This window comes from Papaver somniferum, unplaced genomic scaffold (assembly GCF_003573695.1).
Source record: "Papaver somniferum cultivar HN1 unplaced genomic scaffold, ASM357369v1 unplaced-scaffold_35, whole genome shotgun sequence".
NCBI lineage: Eukaryota > Viridiplantae > Streptophyta > Magnoliopsida > Ranunculales > Papaveraceae > Papaver > Papaver somniferum.
In genome coordinates, this window is record NW_020645971.1 from 4906942 (window position 1) to 4927750 (window position 20809).

The 20809-nt window shown below is 37.1% G+C and overlaps 1 protein-coding gene and 1 long non-coding RNA gene across 2 annotated transcripts; one reads left to right on the forward strand and one right to left on the reverse strand.

Moving 5' to 3' along the window:
- The first annotated feature begins 7700 nt into the window (after positions 1-7700).
- LOC113342254 lies at positions 7701-8464 on the forward strand. Its single transcript, XM_026586851.1, has 2 exons — positions 7701-7762; positions 7897-8464. Exons 1-2 carry the CDS (start codon positions 7701-7703, stop codon positions 8462-8464), a joined length of 630 nt encoding a protein of 209 aa, XP_026442636.1.
- A 299-nt stretch (positions 8465-8763) lies between these two features.
- LOC113342172 lies at positions 8764-10571 on the reverse strand. The gene is made up of 2 exons (XR_003356486.1): positions 10433-10571; positions 8764-10277 (listed from the first exon to the last, which is right to left on the reverse strand). It is a non-coding gene; the product is annotated as an uncharacterized LOC113342172 (long non-coding RNA).
- Between the last annotated feature and the right edge of the window lie 10238 nt (positions 10572-20809).

Consider the following 20809-nt stretch of genomic DNA (forward strand, 5'->3'; position numbering starts at 1 on the left):
TTCTTTAAATCTTTAAATTTTAATCTTCACAAGTCTTAGAGTTCGAATCTTTTTTACTACAACAATTAAAAATTACATTAGCTATATTAAAAACATAACTGCGAAGCTGTGAATGATTATACTCTAGTTAGACGTAGTATTAAGGAATTATAATACGAAGTATAACGCATATCTTCTGAACTTCGTATATAATACATCGACATAATCGTATGAATGTTATTGTGATTATGTATGGGTATGGGTGAAAATTTCGTCCTAGGAAACAATGTTTTTACATTCTTTTAAAGGAAGTACAATTCATAAACTTGTTTTGTGAATCGAAAGGGAAATCGCTAGGCTTATTGGTATTGTTATTCATTGCAAATCTTTGGATTACCAATATGTGTGTTTAGTATAACCGCTCATAACTTGTTTATGTATCTTGGTAAAACTATTCACAATGCCTGACTTATGTATCGGTATGACTTTTATTAGTGAAACCAATCTTAAGTAATTACCTGAGATGGTATGAACGATATTTGTAATTGGTGTGACCATTCCTAGTCATTGGGCAAGCGATCCTAGAACTTGGTGGGACTAATCACAATATGTATAATCGATCCTTGTAGTAGGTTAACAAGTTTTAGTAATTGGTGTACCTGATCCTATAACTTGTGCCACCGATCACAAGTAATACCATGAGATAGTGGTAACCGATCCTAGTACCTAGTTAGCCATTTTTGGAAACTAGTGTAACTAATCCTAGTAGCCACTTGGAGGTAGAACCGAACTTTGTGTTTCGTAGAACCGTTAAACCCATGAATGATGATTGAATGTTTTTGATCAATCACATAGTTCTTGGAAATCAGATGAACCAATTCTAAACTCGTTTGGAAGTGTGGAAAATCGGTTCCAAGATTGTAAATATGAAAAGGGATTTAAAAAGTAAAGATGTCGACATACTTTGAACACGTGTAGTAATTCTTACCTATTATTGTTCAAATATATTCCTTAATAACTAAAGGAGAGTCCCGGATCGAAATAAATTGAGAATCTTTTAATTAAGGTTTTAAATTTTATATGCTTTTAATTTCTAGCAATTAAATGTATATCTTTAGAAAATAAAAATTGGTAATGTGCATTTACTAATTGGAGATTTTCTACTGAGATTTCAGTAAATACTTGGACAGAGCATTTCCAGGAATTATGAAAACCGATTTTGGCTTTATTGCATATCTTTGAGAATATTCGGTTTTGGAAATTCCTAGGTGTCCATATTTCCTTGGTCTATTAATATTGAAGTTTGCATTTCGAGCAAACTAATCCTCGGAGCCAGCAAAACTACCTAGTTGTGTTGTTACTGGTGGGAAAATAGATAATTAGGCGAAATCTATTACGACCGCTCGTTTTAAAGACTTCTTTGGGATTGAGAAGCTCTACGAGTATCGTTGGTGGGAAACTAGATAATTGCAGTTTATTATTAGTTTTTGATTGATTTGATTGACTAACGGTTGTTGAACTTTGATTGCACCTAGTTTGTTTATGCTTGAGAATCTTCTCTTCTGATATAAGATTCACTAAAACTAGATCAAAGTATCAACGGGGATCTTTAGACTGTTTGTATATCTAAAGACGTCTTGTGATAATCCATCGTTAACAGACTCTGTTCTGTGTGTGATTGATCACAAGAGATTCAAGTTGTTTATGTGCAGGTGTTTATTGAATATCTAAGAAGATTTGAAGACAAAGAAGATTTCTTATTTGAGTTCATAATCTTTGCTGTGCACAAAACTTGATCGGCTAGGGATCCAAATATAATCGGTTTATATTTTGATAGATTGGATTGATTAGTTGCGTAGATCGGCATGAATACATTTCTTTGTTATTCATAGTATTGATTGCATAGTCTAAACAATTACTTTGGTAGTTGTTGAATAGATTGATCTAAGAACCCGACAAAGGAGTTTATTGGTCAAACGGAAAAGCCTTTTGTCAAACTCATATCACGTTGTTTGAAAAGAGTTGTTACCGAACAAATTTTTTGTTCCTTTACTGTTTGGAATACAAACCAAAGGAATTGTTCCAGGTGCGTGACTTATTACAAGTTGGAGGCGCGGGGATACTGAGGGAACTATAGGTTTAGTTGCTTGGTCTCAACTATAATAAGTTGGTTTAGATTTCGTATAACGGCTAAATTCTAAGAGTATTCAATTCTGGACAAGGTACCGGGGTTTTTCTGCATTTGGGGTTTCCTCGTAAGCAGAATCTTATTGTGTCTTTTACTTTTCTATTTACGCAATTATAATTGATTTATTATAATTAGAAGTAAAATACACAAACCTTAATTCCTAATTACTTTATAGCAATCCTATAGTGTTTGGTTAAGTCCGAACCTATTATCAAGTAATCATACTTCGTTGTTGTATTATCTCGATCTTGTATCCATAGTCAATCACGCAAGTTATCTTGTTGTCGTATTGTCTCGATTTCGTATCCATAGACGATCACACGAAGTGTGAACCTATTTGTTGTATTGTCTCGACTCAGTCCATAGTGTAGATGGGGAAAAACGAGTTGCTGGTTTTTAAGGAATTGAGAAGACGACTGTGCGGAGGAAACTCCTTGAACCGAGCGAACTGTCTAACCTCACACAGATGCATTGCAAGAGGCAGTGCTTTGAATTTGAGAGATCAATCTGTAGGAATCCGGCCTAAACCAAGACAATGGCCATTCCAGAGACAATTCGGTCACAAGAGAGGATGGGTCGATCTGTAGGAGGGAAGCTGAGAAATGTGTGAGATCAATGGTGATCAAAATTATAGGTGTGTTGTGTATTCTGCGTAAAGAAATAAGAAAAGTTCTGGTTGATTGAATTTGCTCTATTGAGAGTAATTTTTTCAGATGATGAGTTCGTGTGCTCTTGTTTTACGAAAATTGTTTGTTGTTTCAATCATGATTCAGAGACTTGTTTATATTGCTAGAATTGTAAACACCTTGATCCCATGAAGTGTGACAGTTACTGGAGTCAAAGAGTGGGAAAGTGGAAATCGTGTTAAAACCAGTTTCTCATCGTGCGGATACTTGGTTGATTTTCCATCCACTACTTTGCTAACTCCTCCAACTGATTGCACGACTTGCTCACATTCTCATCGTGTGTTTGAACACACGTGCCGTAGACCGCCACACGAAAACCCTAGTTAATATCCCCCCATGTAACACGATTAATATATCGTGATTGTTAATCTGCAAGGCAGACGTGTATTTAGTTAGTCAGTTGCTGACTTCATGGGACGATGAGTCCTTGTATTGCTGAGTCGAACGTGATTTGCAAATGTTCTAAGACTCATGAATCGAACGTGTCTGTTGAGACTAAGGTATAATTCTCGAGTAAATGTTGATAATTAAGGTGAGCAAATATTGCTCATTCAATGGGTTGTTGAATATTGATAGTTAAACCAATATTCCTTAGTCTGAGCAAATATCGCTCGTTTGATGAATTATTGGTAACAGAACCAAATAAAATATTAATTTAAAATACCGATAACTGAACCGAGTATAATTAACTAAAATGTTGATCACGGGATCAACGTAAAATTATTAGTGTTTCAATCTACTCAGAATTATGTTTTGCAGAGCTTTGGATTCGAAACCCTAATTTTGATCAATTGATGATTTATTGAAAATCAACAACGGAATGAAGGAGGGACCGGATTCATGGGATGATGAGTCGACCATATAACTCCCGGATGCTCCAGTGAGCAAAATACCAAAGTCTCTTGAAGACCAGTTGGTGAAAAGATGATCAAATGCTGGTTTAATCTTTTATTGAAATAATGCTCGTCTGAACCTTATGTCATAAAACCGACCCTGGTTGGTCAAGGGCCGACCAAGGGGTCATGAATTCGGCCCTGGTTGGTCATGGGACTGACTGACGATCGTTTTATGAAATTCCAAGTTGTTCGGAAGAGTTTGAACCTAATGTGAACAAATTAGGTCAAATGATGAAAATGTGCGGGACCGACCTCTTGCAAGCCAGAGATCCAACCTTGGTCGGTCAAGGTAATATGATCATGTCACCAAAGTGTTTGTGTCTCAGTCCTGAGAATTTTGATATTTCTGGCATGTATTTGAGCATTCATTTGAGAAAATATGAAGAATTCAGGGTTTTGCTGAAACTGAGGAATTTCCATGAGATGATGAAAACAATAATAAAATAAGGGATTACAATGTGTGGGACCGGCCACGGCTAGGACATGGTCGGGCGGCTAGCGAGCCCGGTCCTGGGACACCTTTCCCAATTTTATGTAATTTCCTTGATGTGAAGGAAATACCATGAAATTGAGGAGTTCATTAAGGAATTTCCATGAGATGATGAAAATAATAATAATAAAATAAGGAATCATGAAGTGTGGGACCGGCTATGGCCAAGGCATGGACGGCCGGCCAATAATCCCGGTCCCATAGCACTTTTCCTAATTTTATATTATTTTGCATGATTTTAGGGAAATACCATGAAATCAAGGAGTTTGTTGAAATAAAAGAGTTTTCCTTAAAGTGAAGGAGTTTCCATGAGATGAAGGAAACAATGATAATTAAAAATAATAAAATAATGTGTGTGTGGGACCGGCCAGGACTAGGGCATGGTCGGCCGGCTAGGGCTCGGTCTCGTGAGTCTTCCCTAATTTTATATCTTTTCCTTGATGTGAAGGAAATATCATGAAACCATGGAATTTCATGGGATGAAGGAAATAATAATAATAAAATAATAAGGAATGCGAGGTGTGGGACCGGCCACAACTAGGGCATGACCGGCCGGCTACTGAGCTTGGTCCCGCGACACCTTTCCTAATTTTTTATTATTTCCTTGATACAGAGGAAACACCATGAAACTGAGGAGTTTCCTTAAAATGAAGGTTATTTGTTCAAATGAAGGGATTTTCATGAAATCAAGGAAAAATAATAAAAATATAATAAAATAGAAAATTAGGCGTCGGACTGGCCACGGCGTGACTGGCTGGCCGGTGGGCCCAGTCCCCTAACGCCTTAGCTAATATTTTACTATTATTATTTTTCTTCTTATTTGCATAGGTTCATCGTTCCTTCATATTCTGGAATGCTCGTTCGTGCATTCAGGTGCTCGTTAGTGCATTTTTGTTGAGTACACTTGCACCATTTTGGTCGGGGCTTACTCGATAGCGGCTCAGATGCCGTACGTTGAATATTTATCACTAACCCATGGAATTCTGATGGGAAGAACCACGAATTGAAGTAATGAAATATTATGAAGAACGTAGAATATTTCCGAATATTCAGTTAATGAATTTAAGGATTAGAGATAATTAATTGATGACTCTATACTAGCAGGCATGTTGTCTAGGAACATTAATTATCTGAGAGTCGAGTAATATGAGCTTGTTGAAGCGTCATATTTCTTTTATATAGTCAGGGAAAACATTATTACATCCTGAAGACGTTATTTCTCTATACTAGCAGGCAAATTGTCTAGGAGCCGTCCAATCGATCGATTCTATATAGAAACATTTACTGAAATTGCTCAGTATTTATGATATATGTTGTTGCGTCAGTTGAGAGACTACACATCCAATGTTCTGAAAACCGGCTCGGGCATCGAACCAGAATAAATAATGGGTCAAGGATCATTGGTTCAACCAGTGATTCAACCCGGGTTCACTGGGGCACATTCATATATATATATATATATACTAGGTATCACTCCGGCCTATGGCCGGGGCTCAATCTTTTTCGATTTTTTTGTTGTTGTTTGGTCGGCTGGTCAATACTCTCCCACAAAATTTAGTCATTAAAAAAACTGATTTACTTAGAACTGTCAAACATCGAGCCAATAAGTTAGTTGGGGCATGCGACCTTAGTGTTTTGCTGGTTGAGTCAAATTAGCCGGGGATTATAGCCCCGGCCGTTTCCTATAAAGCATGCCTTAGTGTTTTGTTGTAAGCCTCGGTCGTTGCCTCTAAAGCATGCCTTAGTGTTTTTTTGTTTGTCAACTTAGCCGGGGCTTACATCCCCGGCCGTGGCCTCTAAATCATGCTTTAATGTTTTGTTGGTCTATCAAATTAGTCGGGGCTTATAACCGCATCCATGGCCCTTAAATTATTTTAATATATGGCATTAAAGAAATTTGAATTAAAATAGGAAATCTAATATCACTACGGTCAATATATATATAAAGATCAACAAAAGGTTTTGTTAAAACTATTTGTTCCCCAGATCCTGATCGAAAATTTAATTTGCTTGATGGTACATTTGAATTCAAGTGTTGATCTCAATCAAAGTTATAAGTAGTAATTTTACTTCAAATTACCACTACGGTAAGCTTTGGTTGGCACCAATACGATATATTCTGCAAGTGTTGATCTCATCTTCTTTTCGCAGACGACTGTTTGATTTTCTCTAAAGACAGTCTGGTTAGCTGCAAGAATTTACTCAACATAATTTCTCAATTTAGCAATGCCTAGGTCAGCTGATAAACTTCTCTAAATCAGGGATCTTTTTCAGTAAAAAGATCCACTCCAAACATCAAAGAATAATGATAAGGTTGCTAAAAATAAAAAAAAATATGCATCTCTGACACCTATCTAGGCGCACCTTTATTTGTTGATAGATCGAAAATTAAGACCTTCGATAAAATTGTAACAAATATGGAAAATAGAGCTCAGAGTTGGAATGACACAACCTTGGTCCAAGCTAGCAAATCGGTTCTCATTAATCTGTGTTATCGAGTCTTCCCATTTACCAAATGGGGTGTTTTTCCCTTCCTAAGAAAATAACAAACCAAATAGATGCTATCCAAAGAGAATTTTGATGGGGAAAGCAAAAAAACAAGAAAAACTTCTACCCGATTGGATGGGATTTTCTTTGCGATCCTGTAGAACTAGGTGGCTTAGGGTTTAAAGAAGCTAACAAGACGAATAAATCAATGATCGCAAAACTTACTTGGAGATTGGCAACTAACGAAAATGGTCTTTTAGTGTCTGTTCTAAAAGAGAAATACTTTAAAAAAATTTATGTTTTCTTTTCAAAAAAGCACTATAACTCTTCTTGGATGTGGAGGTGTATTTTACATGGGATATCTCTGGTTCATAAACATAGTTGCTGGGAGGTAGGCGACGGTAAGTCAATAAATATATGGTCGGATAAATGGATACCATGTATGGAAAATAACATGTTAACATATTGTGAATCTAAATTAAACCCTTTAACACTTGTATCTGAGTTACTTGACTCAAATACGAAGAAGTGGAATGATCTGAAAGTTAGGAATAACTTTCAAACTGATATAGATGAAAAATACTTGCCAAGGAAGGTTGAAAACCGATAAAATTAGATGGCTTCTCACCAATGATGGAAACTTCACAGTCAAATCCATGTATCTAAAACTCAAGAACCCATCGACAATAACACATAGGACAGAAATCACAGCCTTTTGGAAATCCTTTTGGAAGCTAAATATATCACAAAGGATAAAAAATTTCTTGTGGAAATGTCTTCACAATGCTTTGCCATTTAGGAAAAACCTAGGTCAGTATATGAAAGACATAGCAATGAAGTGTATTTTCTGTGAAACATGAATGTGAATCCCTGAAACACTTGTTTTTTGATTGCCCCTATGCCAAATCAGTTACAATGTTCCCCATGTCGTTAGTTTTAATTCTAATAATGATAGCCACTTTTCTTTTGCACAAATGTATGAAAACTGGATCACAGGAGTGTATAGTAGTGGTGAAATAGAAACTATGGCAACCAAGTGCTGGTTGATTTGGAAAGAACGATGTTCAAGGATTTTCGAATCCAAAACAACCACTAGTATTCAATTGTCTCTAGTTGTACAAAACATATCAATTTCTGGTCTCCCCTGAAAAATTCTACTCTTGACAACAGATCTGTTGCTCATGGCGATGCTCAAACTTTAACTGACCTTAAAGAAGTAGGATGGACAAAGCCTCAACATAATCAATCAAAGATCAATTTTGATGCTTCTTGGTCTGATAACTTTTCTCTTGCTGGTTATGGTATGATTTTGCGTGATGAAACAGGTGAAGTTGTACAAGCTAAAGCTGGGTCCATCAGAGCCTCCACTGCAGAAGATTCAGAGGCTTTGAGCTTGCTGGAAACTGCTTGTTGGGCAAAGAGCATGGAGTTAAGTAATTTTTGGGTTGAAGGGGACTGTGAGAGGCTCATTCTTTTTGCGCAGAACAAGGTCAGCAACATCTTTTGGAGAAATCAGGCGATAGTTTCAGAGGCAGTGAGGATTCTTCAGACCTGTAATAACTTTCTGGGGTTTGCTTTCAAGAACAGAAAATGTAATGAAGTAGCTGATGCTCTGGCTAAAGAGGCACGAAAAAAAGGGATACATAAACAAGTTTGGTTGCATATGCCTGTTTTCATTTCTAGTTTTTTACTTTTTGATGTTCTTTTTCCAATTCAGTTCAGAACTGTAATTCTATGAATGAGAGTACTAGTATATTGGTGGAAGACAATATCTCAATGCAGTGTAAGAGTAACCAACACTCTAGATAATTCTTTGTAGTCTTCCCTGCTTCAATATAAGTAACTTTCAAAAAACAAATACGGTATATTCTTGTTTTTCTCCATTTTTTCCCAACCCCTCAAATGGATATAGCTTGAGGCGCATGAGGAATGGGCAATATAATCACAAAATCAAATTGAGAGGTGTAAGACATCAATAACAACATTGAAATGAAATTAAGAACAGTGAGTTGTATATTGGAGTATACGGTGTCTATATGCAAAGAAGAAGAAAAAAAACTGGTTATTATGCTTCAAAAAAAAGCTGGTTATTATGTTTTCTTTTTCTTTTTTTGTTGTTTGAGGTGTTGGTTGAAGAACTTACAATAACTTAATTATGCTTCAAAGAAAAAAAAAAATTAATCTGGAGCCGAGTCAAACCCAGTATCTCGATGCCCACTGAAAATAGTCCAAGAACAGTAGAAAGTTTGTATCACCTAGAAGAATCAACCAAGAGTTTTACGAAATGCCTTCCGTTCAAATCTTCTAGACTGTTTTGTCTTACAGAAAATTATACCATGATCTGCTCTGTAAAAGTATGCTACCTTTACTGCACATATTGTTGCTTCACCAAAGACGTCGTTTTCCACTTCATTAAAGGATGATCACGTTCCACGCACCAGGTGATGCTTATTTTGCTATATAGATGCAAGTGAGATGATTCATATTGCTCTATTGATGCAAGTGATCTTTCTACAAACCATTTTACAGTAATTACTCCACTTGGCCAAGTTTGGGCGTTGATTCTCAACAATTTCTCAAACCTTACAGAAATGTAGAGTTTTCCAAATGAAGGAACATAGAAATAAAAATTTACTATCTTACTTAAGATACACATCAAGGAACATAGGTGTTATGGATGCACTCAACAGGAGCCTCAAGACTTATTTAGCTTCCAAATCTTATAACCCATTTCTTACACCATGCTATCACTTACATTCAGGTAAGTTAAGGTTAACAGATATGCCTTCATACCATTAGTGGAAGACAGAAAGTACTTCCTTGCCAACCTAGCACTATAAAAAATTAGAATCAACCTAACACGGAGTACTTCAATCAACCTAGCAGGGATAGCAAAAAATTTAACCCACGACAATCCATTAGTTGCCTTGGAATTTCTTTACGAAGTTGGAGCACATTATGACTACGTACAATTGCTGAATGTTCTGCAACATTACTACCGACTTGCAAAATACAGTCACCAGACGGTTATTATCAGTTTGTCTCCACTGTATCAATATGCATATTAGTGAACACATGGTGTGACAGGGTTGAGGCTTTGTGCATTAGTGATGCTAGGTATAAGTTCATTGGTATCACATGATATCTATTGATACGAAGAGAGAAAATATGTATAATCAAGAGGGGTCCTGAATGTTCCCCTCTTCTATAAGGGTATAATTTTTCGATCTGTGTTACTGATATAAACCCAAAATCAAATTCATCACTGTTTGACGAATTTGAATTAAGATAAATCTTTAATTTGAATGATATAAGAAACCGGTAGTAGCAAAATTGATTGAAGTGAGAGTTTGGGTTGTGTTGGTAGTGGTAGTGCCTCTCACCGAGTGTAGAAGAAAGAATGGATCAAACTCATCTGAAAACCCAATCTGATTTTTAATGTACTAAAAACATCAACTTACAACAAAAAAATAATAATATTGCAGATAGAAAATTCTAGGTTTCTGCATGTTTACCTTCTTGTTCTCTTCCTCCCAATTCAACTTTTCCCCCTAGATTTCATGCAGCAAACAATACAAATTAATTACAAAAAGAAACCTAAAGCACAAAGAGCAATCATCATAAGAAAACCAGAGAAGAAGGAGTCTAGGGTTTCTGCCAGAGAGAGGATAAGGATCATAGAAGAAAATTCAAGATCCTAATTAACCTTATAAAGAGATGTTTGGAGAAGGATTAGTGATTTTGTTGCTCGGTTGAGTTCGTTTCTTCCGACGAGCGGAATTGGTACTGATTCAGAAACCAAAACATAAGGCTGGATGTTTTTCTTGGATCTTTCTTCGTGATATATACTCCCTCTGTCCCTAATAAGATGACGTACTTGGTTTTAAACTTTGTCCCATAAATAGATGACCTATTTCACTAATCAAGGGATATTTCTAAAACTACCCTTTTAATTGATTATTTTTTCTATAAGAAATATGTATAATTTGATAGTCATGTTTATATTCGTTGCATAGGTGTTTTAAAATGATTTTCAACGGTATAAAGTTTATAAAAAACCATGGTATAATTTAAGATATACATCGTTTCTAAATTTTACTAATTATTGCCCATAAGGGTATAATTGTAAAAAATAGTTAAATATACTCCACTTTTCTCCTTGTCTTAAAATTTGTGCAAACTATCAGGGGGGTTAGTCGTGGGAGAGTTCGAGAGATTTTAATGTATTTGGGTTTTCTCCTGTTAGTCCTGACTCCTGAGGGAGTTTGAGGGAGTCTCTTCAAATCCCCGTTAGTCGTGGGGGAGTTTAGATGAGTCTCCTAAACTCCCTAGAAAACACCTGTTAGTCGCTGGAGAGTTTAAAAAAAGCTCTTGAACTCCCTGTTAGTCATAAAACCCTACAATACTAGGGAGTTGGTTGCTTTGGGGAGTTCGAAGGAGTTTTTAGTGTATTTTGGTCTCACAACAAATCTCTCAAAAGAGTGGAGATTTTAGTGTATTTTGGTCTCACAACCAAATTTGGTTCAAAATCTTTCTTTTCAAATCATACGGATTTCTCAAATCTCACCAACAAAAATGTTGTTCCCAACATGATGAAATGATTGTCAGATGATGGCCATTATGATACAGTGAAACATTTCTAGGAAAATATTAGGATAGTGATCTAGAGTCCATGAAAACGTGTGGATATATAGATTTGTTTAGATCTACATATCCCGTAAGATGCACCAGCAAAAAAAAATGTAGAAGTCTTCACAATTAGCGCTTCCCTGAGTTGAATTACATTACCACTTCTGCAACCACCGTCAAAACTATTTTCTCACCACTACCATCACCACCTATAACCAACCACTACTCCCTTAACCACCCCAAATAAGAACCCTAATTTTAGAAATAAATAAGATTCAATAAATGTTATAGCTCGGAGAAAAGATTTTGAACCAAATTTTAATTCCATCAAAATACGTGACACATTTGGTCGCTCTCGGTGGACAGTTAGTAAAAACTTCAACAGGAAAATGTGGAAAAATGTTCGTGAACAAAGGGAGTTAGAATTGTATGGAGACCGTTAAATTGAAGGGAAAAGCACAAAATAACATACTATTGATACAGAGATATGATCATTTTCATTTATTTTTTTTTCTTTTGATTAAAGATCAATGTTATTTGCAAATGAGGGTTTATTGTTTCTTAAAAGAGAATGGGTTAGGAGTGAACTCTCTCAAACTCCCCCAAACTCCCTCTAATAAACTCTCTCAAACTCCCTACACTCCCCCAAACTCCCTGAACTCAAAAACACCAAACTCTCTCAAACTCCCTACACTCTCTCAAAATTCCTGAGATTTAAAATACACTCAACTCCCCAGAAATCACTCGAGGACTAACCCCCTGTATAACTAAGTCATCTTATTAGGGACGGAGGGAGTAATAATAAAGAAATCTTATAAAAACAGATTGAAATCAGGAAACCAAAGGGACGTGAAACACGCTTATATGTTTACCAATCATACGTTTTGGAAATCCCAATATATTAACAGTAGCGGAGCAGAATCGGGAAACCAAGGATCCGACGCACGAAAATATCCCTCACCCAACTCTCAATCTGAACCGCCGGATGACGAAATCAATGATCGGATATATCCGGATAGACAGACAGCACTTCTTTACCAATACTTATTTAACTTCCAAATCTTATAACCCATTTCTTACACCATGTTATCACTTACATTCAGGTACGTTAAGGTTAACGGATATGCCTTCATACCATTAGTGGAAGACAGGAAGTACTTCCTTGCCAACCTAGCACTGTAAATAATTAGAATCAACCTAGCACGGATAACAAAAAAGTTAACCCACAACAATCCAATAGTTACCTTGGAATTTCTTTACGAAGTTGGAGCACATTATGACTACGTACAATTGCTGAATGTTCTTCAACATTACTACCGACTTGCAAAATACAGTCACCAGACAGTTATTATCAGTTAGTCTCCACTGTATCAATATGCATATTAGTGAACACATGGTGCGACAGAGTTGAGGCTCTGTGCATTAGTGATGCTAGGTATTAGTTCATTGGTATCACATGGTATCTATTGATACGAAAAGAGAAAATATGTATAATCAAAAGGTGTCCTGAATGTTCCCCTCTTCTATAAGGGTATAATTTTTCGATCTATGTTACTGATATAAACCCAAAATCAAATTCTTCTATAAGGAAGAGTTTGAACCTAATGTGAACAAATTAGGTCAAATGATGAAAATGTGCGGGACCGACCTCTTGCAAGCCAGAGAGCCAACCTTGGTCGGTCAAGGTAATATGCTCATGTCACCAAAGTGTTCGTGTCTCGGTCCTGAGAATTTTGATATTTTCCGGCGTGCATTTGAGCATTCATTTGAGAAAATATGAAGAATTCAGGGTTTTGCTGAAACTGAGGAATTTCTATGAGATGATGGAAATAATAATAAAATAAGGGATTACAATGTGTGGGACCGTCCACGTCTAGGGCATGGCCGGCCGACTAGCAAGCCCAATCCCGTGACACCTTTCCCAATTTTATGTAATTTCCTTGATGTGGAGGAAATACCATGAAATTGAAGAGTTGGTTAAGGAATTTCCATCAGATGATGAAAATAATAATAATAAAATAAGGAATCATGAAGTGTGGGACCGGCTATGGCCAAGGCATGGCCGGCCGGCCAATAAACCCGGTCCCGTAGCACTTTTCTTAATTTTATATTATTTTTTATGATTTCAGGGAAATACCTTGAAATCAAGGAGTTTGTTGAAATAAATGAGTTTTCCTTACAGTGAAGGAGTTTCCATGAGATGAAGGAAACAATGATAATTAATAATAATAAAATAAGAGGCGTGTGGGACCGGCCACGACTAGGGCATGGTCGGCCGGCTAGGGCCCGGTCCCGTGAGTCTTCCCTAATTTTATATCTTTTCCTTGATGTGAAGGAAATATCATGAAACCAAGGAATTTCACGGGATGAAGGAAATAATAATAATAAAACAATAAGGAATGCAAGGTGTGGGACCGGCCACAACTAGGGCATGACCGGCCGGCTAGTGAGCTTGGTCCCGCGACACCTTTCCTAATTTTTTATTATTTCCTTGATACGGAGGAAACACCATGAAACTGAGGAATTTCCTTAAAATGAAGGTTATTTGTTCAAATGAAGGGATTTTAATGAGATCGAGGAAAAATAATAAAAATATAATAAAATAGAGAATTAGGCGTGGGACTAGCCACGGCATGACTGGCCAGCCGGTGGGCCCAGTCCCCTAGCGCCTTAGCTAATATTTTATTATTTTTTTTCTTCCTATTTTGCATAGGTTCATCGTTCCTTCGTATTTTGGAATGCTCGTTCGTGCATTCAGGTGCTCGTTAGTGCATTATTGTTGAGTACACTTGCACCATTTTGGTCGGGGCTTACTCGATAGCGGCTCAGATGCCCGTACGTTGAATATTTATCACTAACCCATGTAATTCTGCGGGGAAGAACCACGAATTGAAGTAATGAAATATTATGAAGAACGTAGAATATTTACGAATATTCAGTTAATGAATTTAAGGATTAGAGATAATTAATTGATGGCTCTATACTAGCAGGTATGCTGTCTAGGAGCATTAATTATCTGAGAGTCGAGTAATATGAGCTTGTTGACACGTCATATTTCTTTTATATAGTCAGGGAAAACATTGTTACATCCTGAAGACGTTATTGCTCTATACTAGCAGGCAATCTGTCTAGGAGACGTCCAATCGATCGATTTTATATAGAAATATTTACTGAAATTGCTCAGTATTTATGAGATATGTCGTTGCCTCATTTGAGAGACTACACATCTACATATACTCTGAGAGACAGTATTCTCAGTCAGAGGTTCTTGCAGAATGAACTTTCATGCTTCAATGAGAGACATGAGCCTCAATACTCATCTGTTTGCTGGATCAGTAGTATGTACAATTATGGTTTTACGATTTTAACCTTTGTCGAAAATCCACCATCTACATTAAGTCCCCTGCTTAGTGAGGGATGGTCATGTTCCTCAGTCAGCACTGGATGGTGATTTTCTAGTTATGAACGAAATAAGAAATTGAACTTAGTCGTAAGATAAGATGTTACCGGATTTTCGATTGCACGAGCGAACCATGGCTTGAACGAAGATCCCAGTGGCATGATAGAGTATCGTCTAACAAGCGTAAAGTGGTATAGCACCGCTGATTTGGTGATGGAACCTTGGTCGGTTTAGGATTCACGGGTCCGGGTCCAAAAGGAAATCCTTGTGAAATTAGGTTTTGGAAATAAAATTTGATATAAGAGGAATTAATCCTCTTCATCTTCAGCAGCAGAGGAAAGCAGGAAATATTCGCCGACCAACCACCACCTTCATCTTCATTTTCTTCCTCCCTTCACGTCAGCAGCAGCGAAAAGCAGGAGAAATTAGGTTTTTATTTCACCTCCACGACCGACCACCACCTTCATCTTCTTCCTCCCTTCACGTCATCAGCAGAGGAAAGCAGGAAATATTCGCCGGAAATCACCGTCGTCGGACGTCCGATCACCGTCCGGCCAATTTCCGGACGACACCGACAGGTACGTAAAAAAAAATCGAGAGTTTCATGAGTTGTTCATGTTGAAGTTATATACATGTGCATATATGAGTGTGAGTTTTGTAGAAAACCCTTGTTTGAAAAAACGTATGTTCGTTCGATCGTTAGTTTCAGAAACTAGTAATAATCCCTGACTTAAGAGAGATTTTATATATATATATATAGACCTGTGTCTAGTGACATCTGACTGATATAATATTTTTTTTCGTACTCGTGTTTCTTTGCAAGATAGTTTTCTATTTTGTTTCAAGCAAAAATAATGTCTATAAGTATGCATATCTCACTTATGAGTTATGAATAAAAATAAACAAATAAATCTCATTTCCCATTAGATTCATCATGCCACCACTAAATCCAATTAATGCATGTATGATATATAATGATTTCATTTAATGTTTCTTTGAATATATTGAGTTAAGAGGTGATGTAATAATTACATATTAATAAATTTTGATTCATAATGTGAGGGGTTACAGAAACGACGACCTTCAGATGTATTTCGCTGGGATGAGACTGGGATGGTCGGATGCAACGTTTGTCTCTCAAAATGTTATCCGACCATCGAAGGTCAAAAACTCATTCTGTTTTGTATTATAGATACATATAAATATATATTTTTTGAAAATCAAAGCTTAACTTTGAGTATTATTTAAAAGAAAACAATTATTTATGATGAAATACTGCCTTGGTGCGAGTTTTCTCATAACTCAGTGGTGAATGTTCACATAGTGAAAATTATGTTCATGATTTTATAAAAATCAGATTTCGATTTTTGAAAATAAACGTTTTGCTCATTCTTTGTAGGTTCGAAGAAGCGAGCAAGTTTTGAAGGTTAACTCCTTTATCACAATCACTATTATTAATGGAATCGTAAACGGGTAAGAGTTAAGAGTTACCATTCTGTAGATGCTTGCATGAGCATTTTTATCATCCAATTGCTTCATTCAATCGTTTCGTTGATGTTCGCATCTTGCATGGATGATATACTGAAGTAAAATTTTGTGTGCATATTACAGCTCGCAAGGATGTCTGACTCCCAAGAAAATGATGTTTCCAGAGACGATACATGCATGGATGAAACTTCCGTTGGTGAAGAAGAAGAAGAAGAAGAAGAAACACCTGGAATCAAGAATGTTCCGAATATATATGATGCGTTTTTCGAGGTTCAGCATGAAACCGAAAAACGTCTCAAAACCCCAGCGTATCGTCTTTTGATAAATCCCAGAAGTGTTATTCAAAATAAATTGGTGACTTCTAAGACAGTGATCCGATTCTGTCTTGAACGAGGACTTTTCCTTGCTTCAATTATAGATTTTAAGCTTTCTCGACGACCTTTAGAAAAATTCTCCGGATGTGCGAGACATATGTTGGGTTTCCCTCGCGTCAGAGCTATGCTGAATCAGGCACAAGTGACAAGGGATATTCAAGCATCTGGAGACTTGTTCATTTTTCATGATGTGCGAGGTATAATGGCTCTACTTGCTCGTTGGTGCATTCCGACACATACCTTCATATGCAGATGGAGAGAATTTACCATCACTTTAGAGGATGTAGTTGCTTTGTTGCATCTCCCAATCACATGCAATCTCCCTGAGAGTCTCTCAGCTGAGGAGACGACAGTTTCTAACATCTTGGCAGCATAAATATAGATGATTAACAAGGTGTCCAGCAAGTGTTGTTATGCTCACTGGTTGACACGCTGGTGGCCAAGAGATGAGGCTCCCGATAGTCCCGTTGACGGTGTGTTATCCATTGCTGCTTTCTTATGTTTATGGCTGTCCAGAGACGTATTTGAAGATAGTGGAAATTTGTTGAAGCCGTTCGTGATTCGCTTTGCTATCAAGATGGATCAAGATGAGCAACTTCCAATAGGTAGCCTATTCTTGGGTTCTTTGTACTCTAACTTAGACTCCCTGATTATAGACTCCAGTGTATTGAATGCTATGCCAATACGATGTTTCTACAAGCTTTGATGTGGGAAAATTTTAAGAATTACGCACCTATTCCACGTACTATCTTGCAATGACCGAATGCTGATGCTCGTCATGTTTTCTCTGAGAAAGATAATGCTAGGATCATGCGCTGGTCTACAAAGCAGCCTCGGTTCAAAACATGTCTCATTGATGTGTTAGATAATGAATCTGAGTTCGATTTTCGCCCATGGGTGTCAATTCCTTCTTATATTTCCCAGATGACAACTTTCAATATTGGAGAGAGTATGGACTTGGCGTCTGGTGCAGGTCTGAGCGATGGCGAGAGATCTTTTATGTTGAGTTGCACTCCTAGTCACTTGATATCAACGATATATGGAGATCCTTCAGTGGAGGAATACAACATTGATAGAGCAGCTCGACAAATGGGTTTGGATCAGTGTGTTCCGACTTTTCGAAGAAGGAAACCATCGGTCGAGCAACTTAGGACCCATTTAGACCGTACGCATGTGGAAGGAAGCGATTACTGGTTCCCTTACTCTGAGAGAATTACGTATGTAACTCCAAGTTATGTAGACTTTTGGAATCAGCAACTTGAGCGGTTACATGATTTCGTGATGGTTGGTCAACCTCCGGTGAAAGATCCTCCTTCTGTTGAGATGATTTCTACTCGACCAAGATTGGAGCATCTCTATAGTGGTGATAAACGAAAGACGTCTCCAGGATGTTCACAGGTATGTACCTTTTGTATAATCTTCATAAAATTATGATAATTGTATTTTAATCATTGCATCAAATTTTACCACAGGAGGGCCGTAATGTAAGACCTCGAATACATGTAGACTTCTCAGAAACTGAAGCGATTATTCATGGCGGAGAAGGAAGGAGAAAAAATTATAAGTTGTTACCTAATACCATAAAGTCCCCAGTTGTTTCGTTGGTGAGTTGTCAACATTTCTTTCGCCGTGACTTCTTCTTATCCGCATAATTAGGATTATAAAACTCATATTTGTTATTCCGTTGCAGAACTTTGCTCCATCAAGTATTGACGGACTTCAATTCTCTGTTGCTGGGAAAACGGTTTATGACTCGAGTGTTGAAGAAGAGGCTGACGTAAGTATTTCTTCGTATAACCAATTATGATGCTTTGTGGATAAAATGTTAATTGTTGAAAATATATCTAGGAGGATGTTGCCATGGAAGTGAAGAATACTGGTGATGCTCGTTCATCTTCGGAAGTTGGTGATGAAGAGGATTCTCAGAACTCAAGACCGAATGAGAGTAATGATGCTCTTAATACTGATACAGGCAATCACGACTCCTTGAATGCTTCAGAGAACACCCAAGTAAGTATTTCTCTCGCATTTTATCCATAGAGATATAAACTTGTCGATTTATGAATGAATGAATGAGAACTCATGTGAATATACAAAAAGTTTTGCCGAAAATACGTCACCAGAAATTCCAGAATTCAGCCCTTTAGCAAAAACGCTGTAGAATCTTCATATGATGTCAGATTTTTGCGACCTACCCATGTATTTTATGCCCAGGAAATTTCCAAGCTTTTAAAAAGAAGATTTTAGAGTTTTGAGCATGTTTAGGGTCTGGAATCGGCGAAACAATAAACTTCCAGGAGACCTTCAGGAATTTTTCAGCTGGCATGTAGTTAGATGTTTTGGCCCCATCTTTTTACTCGTTCATCCAATCGTTATGAAATTTTGATATGTTATAGAGAATATACATAAGAAGAGAATGGTATATAACTTAATCTTAGTTAATTCACCAATTTCTCCCAATTCGTCGTCTTATACATGGAACTGTAAAATCTCTTCAGATGAGCTTGTCGTAAAACGTGTTTTTTATGACTTTCACGCTATTTGCTCGTGTATTGAATGCATAATGATGAACTTTGATGATGTTAGATCACTTATATGCTGTATTTATGATTTCATTTGGTTTCCAAGTTTATATTGCTCTAATCTCATGTAATCTTCGTATTAGGTGCCAACTACCGAAGTTGAGAATAATGAAACCAATAATGATAACTCGAGCAACCATGGGGTTATTGATGAAGAGACAACCATTTCTGCACTTCAAGGTCATGAGAGGGTTGTTACTGATGTTGTTAAGGAGACCGAGACTTCAATTATTGTTACTTCAGTAGAGGAAGAAACCGAACCACGAGTAGAAGAAACTGAAGAAACTGTTTCCATGACCATGGAAGTTGCTCCAGTAATCGAGAATCGTATAGTGGTGCATGAATATCCAAGTGCAGGAGTTGCTTTCGATCCTCCATTTGATGCATCACTCCCATACCACGAACTAGTTGGTGGATTCAGCGTTCCTATTGGATATGTCGGCTTGTACGAGAAGATATGAAGGATATTTGGTCACATCATCGTTACCAGAGATCCCAAGCGTGTTTATTCCTTAAAAATGCAAGTAACTATTATCTTGCGTGTTGTAAGTGATATATGCGCTAGGGAAAGATATACTGTTACTCCAGATGTACTCTTTGATTGGGAGTTCAACTTGGAGAATTCTGAGAGACTTGGCTTCAACGTGAACTGGATTTGTAAGAAGATAGATGCTATCAAGGACTCATGCGAGAATAACATACCCTTTCCCAATGATGCTGTGATGGAGAAGGAAGACAAGATTGCTAGGCTGACTGAAGAGCTGAATATGGAGAAGGCAGCTTTACAAATCTTGAAGGATGCAGAGGAGCGAAAAATATTTCTTTGCTGATTTTCTTTGATTTCTTTCCATAATATCTTGAAGTTCTGAACTTTTGAGAGATGTGAGGTTTATTTTTTGGTTTTGGATAGGTAGATGATTGACGATTTTCTTTGGATTTGATAGAGATTTTCTTTAAGTAAAATGAATTTTGATAAATTGTTGAATTCAAATTACTAAATGCAAGTATTGCAAAAATTTTGGAGGAATTGAAATACAATGAAAGAAAATCCTAAATGCCAAATATTTTGGGCATTCGTGTCTTGAACACCCAGTACCTCGAACGTCCAACACCTTAAGCGTCAAAGGCCTTGAGCCAATTCTCGTGTATTACGACCACACTTTCCTTGCTTTCCATGTTGATTAATTTGTAGTATCCACCAGCAACAAATTTAGAGATCATAAAAGGTCCTTCCCAGTTGGAGTTCTTTGCATGATGATAGTTACGCTTAGTTGCTTTGAGAACTAAATCTCCTTCCTGAAACTTGTTAAATTTGATTGTCCGCGCCCTGAATATCTTCTGTTGGTTTGGAATTCTTCGTGCAATGGAGTTCCATGTTGTTGAAGCCCTCCAATCTTGCGGCATGTATGGACATTCGTGGATAGGAGAATATTTGGGATACTGCTCGTTGAATTCAGCCATTATTTCAGCAACGATAGTATTGGTGAAATCTTTGACTCGGAGAGGCTTTGCATCCAACCACTTAGTGAAATATTGCTGAGGTGAGATTATCCATTCATAGCATTTTTCAATGGCTAAGTTGTTGGTGGAGTAAAGTCCTCGAACCAAAG